Source organism: Hetaerina americana, unplaced genomic scaffold (assembly GCF_022747635.1).
Source record: "Hetaerina americana unplaced genomic scaffold, ioHetAmer1.1.p SCAF_41, whole genome shotgun sequence".
NCBI lineage: Eukaryota > Metazoa > Arthropoda > Insecta > Odonata > Calopterygidae > Hetaerina > Hetaerina americana.
Window position 1 is genome coordinate 4,414,534 of NW_027286997.1, and position 13,954 is coordinate 4,428,487.

The 13,954-nt window shown below is 38.1% G+C and overlaps 1 protein-coding gene across 1 annotated transcript in view; it reads right to left on the minus strand.

Annotated features, from left to right (window-relative positions):
* LOC139692782 (hemocytin-like) overlaps positions 1 to 13,954 on the minus strand; it is a 201,104-nt gene that overhangs the window by 97,773 nt on the left and 89,377 nt on the right. Inside the window, exons 36-42 of the mRNA XM_071591062.1 lie at positions 12,563 to 12,856; positions 11,805 to 11,982; positions 10,913 to 11,097; positions 10,163 to 10,225; positions 7,186 to 7,305; positions 5,747 to 5,862; positions 231 to 422 (exon numbers count right to left, since the gene is read on the minus strand). Coding sequence (XP_071447163.1) covers positions 231 to 422; positions 5,747 to 5,862; positions 7,186 to 7,305; positions 10,163 to 10,225; positions 10,913 to 11,097; positions 11,805 to 11,982; positions 12,563 to 12,856 — 1,148 coding nt within the window. The remainder of the gene's footprint in view (positions 1 to 230; positions 423 to 5,746; positions 5,863 to 7,185; positions 7,306 to 10,162; positions 10,226 to 10,912; positions 11,098 to 11,804; positions 11,983 to 12,562; positions 12,857 to 13,954) is intronic.

The following is a 13,954-nucleotide window of genomic DNA, read 5'->3' on the forward strand; positions in this document are numbered from 1 at the left end:
AAAAGGGAGAACGAGAGGCATACTAAATGTAAAAGGCTCCAGAAATATAGTGACAAAGTCATGGATTGGAAAAAGTGAACTTGTTGAAAAGATCGATCATCTTTTGATTTAATTTATCAACTTAATTTCTTTTGCACAAATCATTTCTCCGATAAGTTTAAAAACATCCACACAAAGAACTACTATTGTTAATGATTGGCCTCTCTCTTGATATGATACAAAACACCAACCTGACTGTCAGCATCTGGAGGACGCAGGGAAGAGGGGATTATGGTGTATATGTCGGTGGCAACCGTCCTTGAGTAAGTGGCCGTTGTGGAGGATGGAGTGGCTTGGGTGATGCAAGCAGATTCATCGCAAATGTATTCATTATTTATGCACTGGCACGCTTCACACTTTGATTCCCAAAATATCACTCCAGGCTGAAATGAAAACCATATCTTTTTACTCACACAAATTGATCTTTGAATTTTGACACCCCTACATTTTAAGTAACAAAATTCATATAAATGTTATTACATTAAGTTCTATTCTAAAGAGATTACTACACATGAAACATGTTCATTTCATGGTATATTCTTTATTTAAGTAAGGCATTCACTTCCCTTTAATTCAAATCAGCTAACATGGCAAGGCAGGTAGGTAACATATTTGCTTAATTATCCAAAGGTATCAAACCTAACTCAAGAGTGAGCGTCATGCATTAATTAAATGGACTATCAATGTTAATATTACCATAGAGTAAAATCTTAACTGACTGTAAACAATAAAATACTGAATTGCCATTCACATTCTTAATCTAAGAAATAAATTAAATAAATGTACGTCAACCAAAGAGTTGGATGCCCTACAATACACAACAGATAGATGCAAAGATAGTTAATACATGAAGTAATGCTAAAATGTATAATTACCTGTAATTAGTGAAATATAGGGTATATAAAACTGAGGTCATATGATGTATTTTACTTGTTCTTCAGACTGAGAAATAATTTACCATACTGCACTTTCCAACACTTTCTCTTTTTACATTATTACAAATCTCAGGTTTAAAAATGGTACATGGTTTATGAACTGCGAGCAAAAATGAAAAGGCTTATTGGAGTGCTTTTACAGTTCCAGAAAATGGTTCTCAAAAGCTCTTCCAAATGTTAGAAATGCATGGGCACTTTTAGATGTTTATATGATGATTTGTTTGCACTTCATACCAAACCCCAGTGGGCAACTGAAGAGTACAGAAAATTAATATTCCTCAGGTTATACAGAAGAATACCACTCTATCATCATACTATGGTTCTACTAATTTGTAAATGTAATTTCAGTTGTCCAAATATCTCCTTAACCAACTTTTTTTTCTACTTCAGACCAAGCAAAGACAGAGTGATGCTTATGGATAGATACTTCTCACCACCCTGGACAATAAGCAGCGACTCCATTTATATACATTCAATAATTTTCAAACAACATCTAATCAAATACAAATCAGATATTTGGAAATGGTAAGAATGCATGTAGTGAGATAAACCATATGTGTAACTTCAGCAACCCCCTCATATGGAGTGAATGCTATCAAAAATCTATCATCAGTATCTCATTCTGAAAATAGATTAATTGCAGTCCTCCACTCTCCTTCCCTTTAGTCAGCTCGGACTACATCTGATGTCCACTAATTGGTCTTCTGCCAACATCCCTCTCTCTCATTGTCGTATTGACCCTTGGCCTTCCTCCCCCTCTATCACATCCCTTCTTAGCATACCCGTTGTCTCTCTCAAGGTGCAGTTGCCCAATCGATCTGGTTTCTCTCTTCAGTGCCTTCCTCAACACTGCCTTTCCCTCTTTTACTTCTCTACTTCCTTTTGTTTTTTCCCATTATATCAGACTGTATTTGATCCTCAGCATCCTCCTCAAGCATCAAAGGCTCCTCTCTCCCATACCCTCTTGAGGTCCATATCTCTTTGATCCTTTCAAGTGCTACACTCTATGCATGAATCATGTATAGCTTCTGTGTTTCTAAATTTCTTGCCCCGGAGCATGGTAATCACCTCTTTTAGAGAAACAACTTATTAGCCTCAGAGCTATTCTATGTTTGATATTCATCAAAGCCCCTTTTTTGATAGAATTATAATTATTAATTTTTAGAGGAACGTCGCAATACAAGCATGATTTGTTGCTCCATCTTTCTCGTAAAACAAAAAACATACCCATGGTGAATCATTTCTTTCCATATGAAGTAATGTAAAATATGCTGCTGTGTGCCAAAGCCATGCCAAAAGAAAATAAATTTTGGGCAAGGTTTATTCAAAGAAAATTACCCAGATATTATTACCCAGGATTGTGGTTCACATTCACCTTCTCTTCTATCATGAAATTAAACCACTGGGAATGCAAATTTGATTTGTAGAAAACAAAACAGATTCTAAATAATAAGTTTATAATTTATAATACATTCATAATTCATTTTTGTGAGAAACCTATTGAGAGATTTGTTTTTACTGACTCTTCAAATTTTTTTGAAAATGCGACAGCATTATCATCACCCAAATTTTAACCGTCTTCTTTGTGGCTTTTTCTTTGGGGACATTTTTAAAACTACTCATAATATATTATTGAACTGTGTACCAAAAGTCACAAATAACACCCCATAAGTTAGGACAAATGTGCAATCACATGCGACACTACAATGCCAGGGGAACTTGTGCTAAACACAAATGTAAACAGTCAGTGCAATCACTCTGGGAATCCCCCTCGCCTCGTCACTTGTTGTGCAAAATGTCACTTGCTAGGCGAGTAATTCTTGGGCACAATAGTTTTGCTCGTTATGCAAATTACTCACTACCCGAGGCGCTTGTTAAGCGAGGTTCCACTATGTAGCAAGAAAGTCTGTTCCACGCAATGCAATATTATTTCTGAGGTGTGAGGTGCAAGACTCCCCTTGTTCTAATTTTTCCTCTCCCACTGCTGCATCTGCATCTTCTCTCTTCCACATACCATGGCTTTAGTTTTTTTTTTCAAATTACCTGCACATTATATCTCTAAAGATCGTGATCCATTGCAATGATGCTCACAGATTGTCCACTGTTAATGCAATGTCTACTGCATAAAGAGAAGCATGCTAATTCATTCCCCATTCAACTTAATTTCTGAATAACCCACTCCTTTTGCTTCTTTTAAGTGCCCCTTCCACATGTACACATGGAATAGTGCTGATGAACGATGGCATCCTCGTCTGATTCCTCTCTATTTGTCCTCTCTTCCATTTCTATTGCATCCTTCACATTCAAATCCTGGCGACTTGGTCCCAGTATGGTTGTTAGCATTGTGGCATTTCTTCCTCTCCTGTATCCCACCCCTCTTTGGGCAATTTCCTGTTTCAAACCTAGTCTCTTGGACTCAGCCAAAGGTTTCAAGCAAACAATGCAAATAAACGCCTGCATCTATCATCATCGCTGAGAGCACCATGATATATATACAGCAGCAGGCAGAGGAAGTGATGTGGCTTCTCCGCTGCTTGTAGCATCAAAAAAGGTGTGCTGATGCCTTGTTCCGAGTGAACACAGGCAATAGTGCTCAATTCTCCATTCACAGTTGGCTGGCTCAAAGATTACGCACGCCATCCTAGGTTCTGGAATACAACAGCTTCTCTTCCCCTCTTCCCATCCACGCACCTACGTCCACACAAACCTCAACCGCTGGCTGTGGCATTCCTATATTCCTGGAATGCCATGGAAAAAGGCGCACGGTTTTCTCGCTGATGACTGTGAGGTTTTGAATTTTGGTCAGTCATAAGTCTGTTTGTAGGGCATAATTCAAATTCAACATAGTTGTGTGATAATTTAAATGCTTTTACCACTTCCTTATAGCCCAGATTTTGTTAGATGAAGATTCTTCAGTAACACTAATTTATTTAAACTAAGTTCAGTCCAGCAGTTATCAAGTTTAATGAAAAATATTCTGACATCCTCCAAATTATTCTTCTTCTTTATAATCCATGCCAAGTTCTTCCAGCACTTCAAACATCTTGCTCCATTCAAAATTATCTAAGGCTTTCAACAAGTCTATGAATGCCAAATATTAAAATTTTTTCTCCTGGTATCTTAGGTAGAGTATAGTTTCCTTCATTCCTCCACTCTTCTTGAAGCCAAACTAGTTTTCCAAGAGTCATCTTAATTCTTTCGGCCAAATTCAATGATGATTTGCATTATATTTTGGATTTATGTGACTCTAGACCTTACATTTGGTCTTCTTTTGATCCGCTGTCCAAATGTTTAAAAGATTTGGACAGCAAAAACTGTGCATAAAAATTGCTCTGAAAGTTTTGACTCATGATCAAAAATAAGGGCAGAGTTGTTGCAATGACAGGATTGCTTAGAACCACAGTGCATGTGACCTTAGCTGTCAGTCATAGCCTCTATCATAACCACTACTCAGGATCCAAATGTTTTCAAAGGTGAAGTAACTTAAGAGGAAGTAATCCTGGATTTATGAGCTTGAGCCTGAGACATAAATGCAGTGTCAATAGTGGATACACTCTGGTTTACCTGACAGCAGAAAAGCACACAAGTTGTTCAAAAATCAAGACCATGCCCACAGTTTTTTCCAACATTGGCGGAGTTGTTCATCATGAGTATATGTTCTAGCAGGTCAACCTGTTAATGGAAAATTCTACACTGAAATATTGAAGCATACTCATGATCATGCATGATGGTCACAACCGAAATTGTGGGTAGAGAACACATGGATCCTGCACCAGTACAATACACACCTTTGCACATCATGCTTGTTACGTGAATTCATTTTGCTGAAAATTCAACCAATGAAGGAATGTTATAACCTCAGTTATCAACCCAAAGGTTGGTTTAATATGTGAGGGTATAGCCCAGTAAACACTAAGCCCAATGGCAGGCATAATTTACACATCATGGCACAGGGGCCAGTTCCTTTCCCTGTATCACCTGCTTCAGGAAAAATCTGTCACCCAAAATATCTCATAAGGTTGTGTGCCTTAGCTGCTGAGTGTGCTCAGAGAGGCATCCTCAGGAATCAAACCCAGGTCCAATGGTCAGTAGTCCAATGCTCAACCCACTGGACTACCATGCCCCCCCCCCAGGAATGGTATAAGGGACTTAAAAGCTTTTGAAGAGAAAAAAGAATTATAAATTCAATTAATTTTGTAAATATCTATTAATTTCAGATGAAAATTCTTAGCTAGCACTCAAAATTTAGAAGTCTTAGACGAATTGTTTGAGACAAATATAGTCACTATGGCTGTTATTCCATCAGTATTCTAGAACCCTAATATTTTGTGGCCATAAGGCAGTTCTACCCTCTCACCAAAGGTACTCCTCCATCCCTGTTTACCTCAATTCAAATGGAATACGTACTAGATTTTAAAGCCTGTCCCAAGGTACTGAATACTTAAAATTGCATGACCTCACAAAAAATCACAACTTTAGTTCCTTAGGAAAAAATAGAAGATTTACATTAATTGTCTCCTTCAGCATATTGGAATCACTCTTTTTCAGTTCTCCAGAGATGAGAGTTTGCTCTTTAGACTCATGGTGCAAATAACAAAACCATATGACCCATCTTGGTAAAGCATTTCCACGAGAGTCTTCATTCCAAGTAGTTGAGCAAATCACCATTAACCAAACTACTCTCCTGACACGGTCACAATTTCTAGATGCATGCCCCCCCCTGTGGGTCACTTGAATGCAAAAAATACCACCCACATGACCTGGTGACAGACCTTGACTGGTTCTCCTCCCCTTGAAATACACGTGCAATCTTCAACGCCAAGGCAAGTCTCTCTGTCCCTCCACAGCATGCCCTCTGGGCAGGACTTCTCAAACTCATCCACACATCCTTGTTGGGGACATTATTCAATGATAGCAAAAAAAAAACAACATTTTAATTTTCAGCCACTTATTATCAGCATATAAGATAAGTTCAAATAAAGATATACAGAAATAATAATGTCCTGAATTCGATTAGAAAGCATGCACATACACAGGATACAAATGTTTATTATGGCCAGGGGAAATTCCAAATCACTTCCATGGATCAGCCAGAAATCAAAGCATTTGATTATGTTGATCATAAAAGTTTACAGAATGAACTTAATGCATATGGTATTGGAGGACCCCTAGATTCAATGACACTATACCATAGAGTTATGATACAATGTATGTCATGGTCAGTGGTATTTCTCTAATAATAGCAATGCGAACATTGGGGCAAGTACCCCAAGGGACTATTTTGGGAGCAACTGTGTTCCTTGTATATGCAAATCACTTAACACTGAACTCCTTGCTCAGTCTGTGGCCTTCACATAAAGAATATGATGAAATAACATCTCATATTTTCATCTCATGTAAGGACTTAGCCTTTTCAGAAGGTTCACATGAACTTTCTAGTGACACCCGAAAAGCCCACGGAACCCAAGAAAATCAGGAACATCCATTCCCATAAACAATACACTGGTCTTTGACTCCATGTGAATGAGTGGATGGCAGAATGGACCAACAGTCATAAGTGTCCAAAGCCTTCTGATTGAGGAAGACCTACACTTAACGAGATCAAATCATGAATCAATGCCCTGCCAGACCACATCATCAAAATAAGCCCATTTACTAATTAAAAGAAGCAATCTTTGGGATAAATTTGAGAAGTGATAATGTATTCTACATCCTTATATTACGACATCCATATCTTTTCTGCTATTGTTTTTCTGGATTAACTACTGATTTTTTAAAAATTTTTATTATTTTTCATTTCCATGTTACTTAATACTTTATTGGTATCAACAATGTTTAAAGGATTCTAATGGCAACTAGTCTTTGCGACAAAAACAAAACTGTCTCTTTTTTAGTTTTCATCCTATGCACAAAACTAATGAGATCACATTTAATGTCCTTTCCGTTTCTCTTCCAGTCAAACATGAGCATCACCAATTGTATTGACATAGTCTGTAATACCTTTGTGCTCATTTATGAGGATGCCAAAGACTCGACTTCTTCAAGAATACACAAACCAACGGCATGTATTGCATGAAAGGCAACATTTTCTCTTTGAATACACCTAGAAATTTGAGCAAATCTAATATTTTTAAGCAAAATAAAAAAGAGCTAAAGCATCAAATAAATATCAATCAAATCCAAAAAAGAAGTAAAACACAATTGAATTCACCTGAAATACAACTGTGCTTCCTTGGGCAGAGCCCTTGACTGACGAGGATATGGTCAAAATGAAGACAAAGTTGATCACATCTAATGTGGCAATCCCTCCATTCTTGTCCAGGTGGGCACACTATAAATAGATTGACAAAGGTGAACTTTTTTATTAGCTGTAGTCTGCCAGATTAGTTTAAGTTTTTGATGAACACGCAGTACTGCCCTTGTAAGCCATTACTAGCAAGAGACAAAATATCCTTTAAACCCATTCCACATTATGCAATAACTCATCCTTTAGCTCTCCATACTATCTACCTCCCATACCTCCAAAGTGCCTTCATTCTTTCTTCCTTCTACCTTGCTTTCCCAGCACCCTCCCTCTAATCTTCCACACCCATCGCCATGATCCCATTGCCTCTCAGTACCTTCTGCATCCACTTGTCCTGTCTTGTTTGAATTTCCCCCATTAGCCCTCTCTCTCTTCCCCTTCCATGCCCACAACTCCATCATTTGTTTTCCTTCCCACACAAGTTATTTGCACCATCATTCTTCAGACCAGCATCTCTAAAACCACCAACACAATTACTCTGCTTATCATCCTCTTGCCTCAATCAACAAGTTTCTAGGCACTGATCACTATTTTAACTGAAGTCCCAATGCAATTACAAGGTTTGCATGAAAAGTATCGGTAACAATTTTTTTCCTGATGTGTGCATGAAGTGCTTAATTCAGACCATCTATTAAGTGTATGCATGATCATAGATCATATTGGCATTGATAAGATGACAGTGCACACAATTATCATTGAAAATTTGGCATTGCAAAAGATCTGCCCTTAACTTGTCCCGAAGTTTTTGACCAAGAGCAGGGTCGAGTCAGTCTGCTTGTGAAGACCTTCTGCAACGACACTGCGATGATTCCCCAACCCCCTCACAGTCCCAAATTGGTACCAGCAGACTGCTTCCTATTCCCAAAAGTGAAATCCCCCATCCATCAAAGGACACCACCATTGGACCCGAAGTGCCATCAAAGAAGCTTTCACAGATACCCTTAAGGACCTTCGGCCTACCAGACAGCCTTCGAGCCATGGGAAAGCCGCTCTGGCAAAAGCAAGTCGACTCTCTAGGGATGCGCTTTGAAGAATTTTGAGGCATTGGAGCAATATGTGAAATAAATCTATTTTTCCAAAACATTTCCCGATACTTTGTATACAAACCATGAATTTGAAAGTTTTCTGTGATGCTGTATCTTGTATGTCAGTGCTACACATTTCTACTCCATGCAATCATTAATACCCAAACTAACTGAGGTCAGTCTCTTGCTATCTTCCAACTTCCAGTAAATATTTTCCTGAGCATGCCTTTTCATTTTGTGGAAATTTAATGCAAGCCTAAGAGTGAATAGATGGACCTTAATCTTCTTTTTTTTTTTAGAATGGAAAGTGCGAGATGCGATACCAAACCAAAATTATTTAATTCTCAAAGTTGCATTTTCTTTTACTGCCACTCTTATTTGTTGCTATTGCAATGAGTTACTTTGGCTTTTTCTGCCATCAAGTCTCATAATCATTAAACATCTAGGAATTTAGAGAGACATGAAAAGAATTAGCCACCTATTTCAAATGTGTCACATCTGCAAAACATGCAGCACTTCAAGGAGCATGTGAATTATACAGGGTCGCACCCAAAAGTGGTAGGACTGATTTTTTTACAAGAATTTTATTGACAATGTACTTACATCGACTTAATAATCTTCAAAGTATGCTTCTTGAGCTGCTACACACTTAGTATAACGTTGCTCCCATTCCCCGGACGCCCGCTGGAAATTCTCTTTGCAGATGCCGTTGATGACCCTCGTCGAAGCCTCTTGAACGGCTTTTATCGAGTCAAAACGTCGTTCCTTGAGCTGTCTTTTCATTAGGGGGAAGAGGAAGAAGTCCGGTGGTGCCAGATCGGGAGAATAGGGCGGGTGCGGCAACGTGGCAGCGCCGTATTTGGCCATGAGCTGTCTTACGACGAGCGCGCCATGGCAGAATTTTCGACACCATCTTGGCGCACACCTTGCGCATGGCCAAATCCTGTGAAATAATGCATTGGACGTTGGATGCAGACAGACACAACTGGTCTGCAATTTCTTCACTGGTTAAGCGTCGGTCTGTGTTCAGCAGTGTCCTCACTCTGTCCACATTCGTGTCGGTTCTTGCCGTCGACGGCCGTCCGGAGCGATGGTCGTCTTCAACGAGCTCCCCACCCTCTTGAAACAACTTGTGCCACTCAAATACTGTGGAACAGCTTAAGGCAGTGTCCCCATAAGCCTGCTTGATCATATCGAGGGTCTCAGTTGCCGTCTTCCCGAGTTTCGCACAAAACTTCACGGAATAACGTTGCTTTAAATTCAGATTCATTTTGTTTTTCGACGCGGACAAAAAACTTGCTTCACTAAAAATGGTGTCCTCACTCAACGACAGCCCGCAGGCGACTGAGGCTGGTGTCGGTCTGTTACTAAGAGCCCCCTCCACCTTACCCTGCCAGGCGGACCCCCCTCCACCGCTCCGTTCACGCCAGAGAAAATCAGTCCTACCACTTTTGGGTGCGACCCTGTATGTCATGTAAAAATAAATAGTGAAAATTTCAAATGTGCTGCTGGAATATTGACCGAAATATAATTATTTTCGACTGCATCTATAGAAATTTGAAAGCTGTGGCAGGAGTCAGCAGAGCTGCTACTCGTGACCCCTTTGTAGGTCACATGAAGTACATGGCCAGGCTTCGTCTGGACTAAATGGGAGTCCAGATTAGTGAGGGTTTGATGTATATAAAACACTCACCTGACTATTCCAAACCAAATTGCTTTGATAGCCAAAAAAATTCTCTTGTATACTTACAGGGAAAATTCAATGGGCAGTATTAAATCATATATTTAGGGCAAGAATTAACCATGTGGCATCACTGCCCCAGCTTTTAAAACATTAATTAAAAATTTTTACTCATTACCAGAAAGTTTTGTTGTGGTTACAGGTGTAGTTTGCGTTGTGGAGGGAGAGGCTGCTGGAGGAACTGCAAAGAAATTAATTCTTGCTTAAATTCACATTTCTACTCTACTTTTCCAAGCAAGAATTTAACAATTCAATGATTACAAAACAAAGCCATATGTATCTAATATTATAGACCAAAATAGAACAAAAAGAAAAAATATAAATATGAAGATGAAATATGAAACTTTATATAAATAATAATCATGAATATTTTCTCATATTTCTTCATGAAACTTGTTCTTTCAAAATAGAAATTTATGTTTCTTTGATTTGCAACATCAAGTATCAATGGTCCGTCTCTATTTCTGCAAAGAGACTCCCGCACAGCATATCAAAAATGGTTTATTTTCATGTTTCCATTTAAAGAGTAAAAAATAGAATTTTCCCATCTCAGGATATGAAAAATTTGGTGCACACAATAGGTTTGGGAATCATTTAAGTTTACTCAATGAATATATTTAAAGAACAAATATTAATTTAAATCTACTCAATGGCAATTAAAAGTATGGAGAACACATTCAAAATCCTTGAATTCATAATTTAATCACATATTTTAATCATAATCATTACAAGATACTTTTATAAGAATACTTGATAATCATGCCATTTATTAGAATGAGTAATATTCACCCATTAAATGAGTTCTCCTTCTTTTCAAACCAATATGAACAAAGACAAACATAAATGAAAATCTCTTATGCGTACTTACCACAACTACAGAAAAATCTCACAGTATAATCCATGCACATGCCAGACTTCTGTTCTTCATTGCTGCATACCAATCCTATGTCTTTATCACACGTCACGATTTGATTCGCCAATTGGTAGTCCAGCAATTCAGGCATTTTCTTAGCACCACCCTTCGTTGATTTTTTAGTACTTTTCGTTGATTTACTAAGAAATATGAACAAGGCATTAAATATCACAACCAATAATTATGTGGCTATTTTATAACAACAAATTATGTAAATGATTTAACGCATGCACTTTTACGATATGGAAAAGTAATGAATGTTTAAGTTAATTAAGATATAACACATGGAACTAATTATTAATATTGTGATACCTATTTGAACTGCATTAATTGAAAAGGCCCAGATAATTTCAGTTTCAGCTTATATTTTTTGGAATTAAAACTGCAGGGCAAGAGAAATATTTTTGTGATGTATATGTTATATAAATGCAAGCATTCCTTGATTCATCCCATTATCAAGGGGTGAATAAGTAAGGGGATGAAATTAACTTCTAGCAAATGATAGAAATTAAAAGCAATCCACATGTGAAGCATTCATAAAAGGAGCATGCACTTATTTATGGCTCAACTTAATTTCTTTTGTCATCCAAACATAAACCTCATGACTTGGAGCAATCATTTGAACTCTTATCCAACGGAAGAAGGGTTATTGCCAGAGAGGAAATAGTAGCTGCTCTTTCAAATTCCTTATTACCCCTGCATTGCTGACTACAGATGGCAATCATCAGGTGTTCGTCATTTCCTTTAAAAATGCATTGGCCTAGGAGTATCCTCTATTAATATTATTAGTTGCTGTTTTGGGGCAACCAAGGGGAATGATTCAAGCATTCCAAATAGGCAAAAATACCTTGGATGAACTTTTGCAAATCTGCATTCAATATCATTAAGATAGCTCCCCCGGCAGATTTCACCATTGGCATTCCTGATATTTGCCAATGTTTCAAAGTCACCGGCACCATTATTGGGATGGGAAACATTAAACCAATTGGTCCATCGCTCCTCACATTCCGAAATGTCTTCTTTCACTGTACGAGAAGAGGAAAGGCATCAAATGTTAGGGCTGGGTGAGTGGCTAGAATATTTTACAGCTTAATAAGCAATTATAATACAGGTCTTGACATGAATGGATTTTTAAATCATCCATAAAATTTTTCCTTGATTATAGATTTTTTGTGGCCCCAATATAATATTTTCTTGAATATATTTTTAAGTGACCACAGCAGAATGTATGTTCAGGGACTATAATATTTACTGTTGCTACAGAAAATCATGCTTTGTGGAATTTTATGTTAATTAGAAATTTTGCCAACATTTTCAGAGTCTCAAGATGCCAGAAAACCATAAATCGAACAGTAAAAATTTTGAACCCATAAGAATAGAAAAAAATATCATCCCGCAAAGAGGGTGGACATGAAATGAGAATAAAAGGAAAATAAAGTAGCATATTCTGGGACACGGCACTCTCTGATAGCCATACTGAGTGGGGCCATGGAGGTGAAGAAGTGGAGATCTACAACAAGTGTTGGAAGGAGATTCCACAGGGAAGGATTGAGAATATCTGAATATAAAACTGAAATGAAGAAAAAGAATGCACAGCACCCTTACCTTTGCATTCGGGCCGAACTTCAAGTACAGAGTAAGGCCAATCGCAGATGAGTTTTTCAGGATGGAACATCATGTGAACCCCACATGTCTTTGGAACCATTACAATGCCATCCAAAGTATCACTGCAGTGGTAGAACTGATGGCAATCCGTTTCATGGGGAAAGTTAGGGTGAGCTGGATCACAGTGCTCCGTAAATTTGGTGGTTGGGGTTGACACGGTGGTCTTTGGTGTTCTAGCTGATGTTATACCGTCCAAAGTGGTGTCAGGCATTTCAGTAGTCAATATCACAGAACCTACAAATTTTCAGATATTTTGGACTGAGTTCCAAAGCAAAGACTTAAAGATGGTAGCACAAATAAATGCAAACTGATATTTCTAGGGATGGTAACTCAAGAGAGCACATACCTCCTATAAAGAAAAGACTCAATAATCCAAGTGAACGGCAAAAATGGATAGATTGACAGACAAACATAAACGTCTTCATTCAGGTGAAATTGAGACCACTAAGGTCCCTTCTATACAGTGGGTTTTTGCTTTTATTATGGGTTTTTATCATAATATATTAATTTTATGGAGTGCCCTGGGAAGATGGTCATCACTTGGATTACACATCCTTGCGCATTTCATTTCTTAAGGGTATTTTTGAGATCCCATTGGCATTTTTGTGAGTTTCATATTGATGAATAATTGTATATGTAATTCAGTTATTCCCATATTTTACACATTGTGTAAATTACAAACAGGATTAAAAATAGGAACTATAGTCATACCGGGTAACAAAATTTTTTAATGGCACCTGGCCATGGGGATCACAGCGGGGATGGTACAGTGGCTATTGTACTGTCTTCCCTTACTTCCTTCCTTTGAGGCCCCTGGTTTGAATCTCGGAGGTAGCAGGATTTTTCAGCAGTATCCCGATCCCTATTTAGGGTGGTACTACATGCATAGAGAGCACTTTGAGTGAGTACGCCATCCGTCAGATGGGACATTAAACTGTGAACCCCTTGGCACCTTTTGTTAGGAGTAGGCTAATGCAAATGTCAGGTTTCTCTCTACCCTTCCTCCATTCCCTTAACACGGCAACTCCACCAAATTACCCACCTAATGTGAAAGGCACAAATTACCTCAGCAGTCAGTCACCTCCCCTCAACACTACAAAAAACTGACCATAAAAATGTTCCAGACTAAATAAGTTTCAAAATTATGTTATTGCAGATGCATGGCATGTGAAGTCAAAGGAAAACTATTGCATTCAATTCAAGATGTTTGAGAAAAATAATTAGTCAATGATTTAGGGAAATCAAGTGACGGAAGCAAATTCTATGGTTTCAAGGTTCACTCAATGGAAGTATTTGATATCCATATTAAAAAATGATTTACTTTTCTAGAGA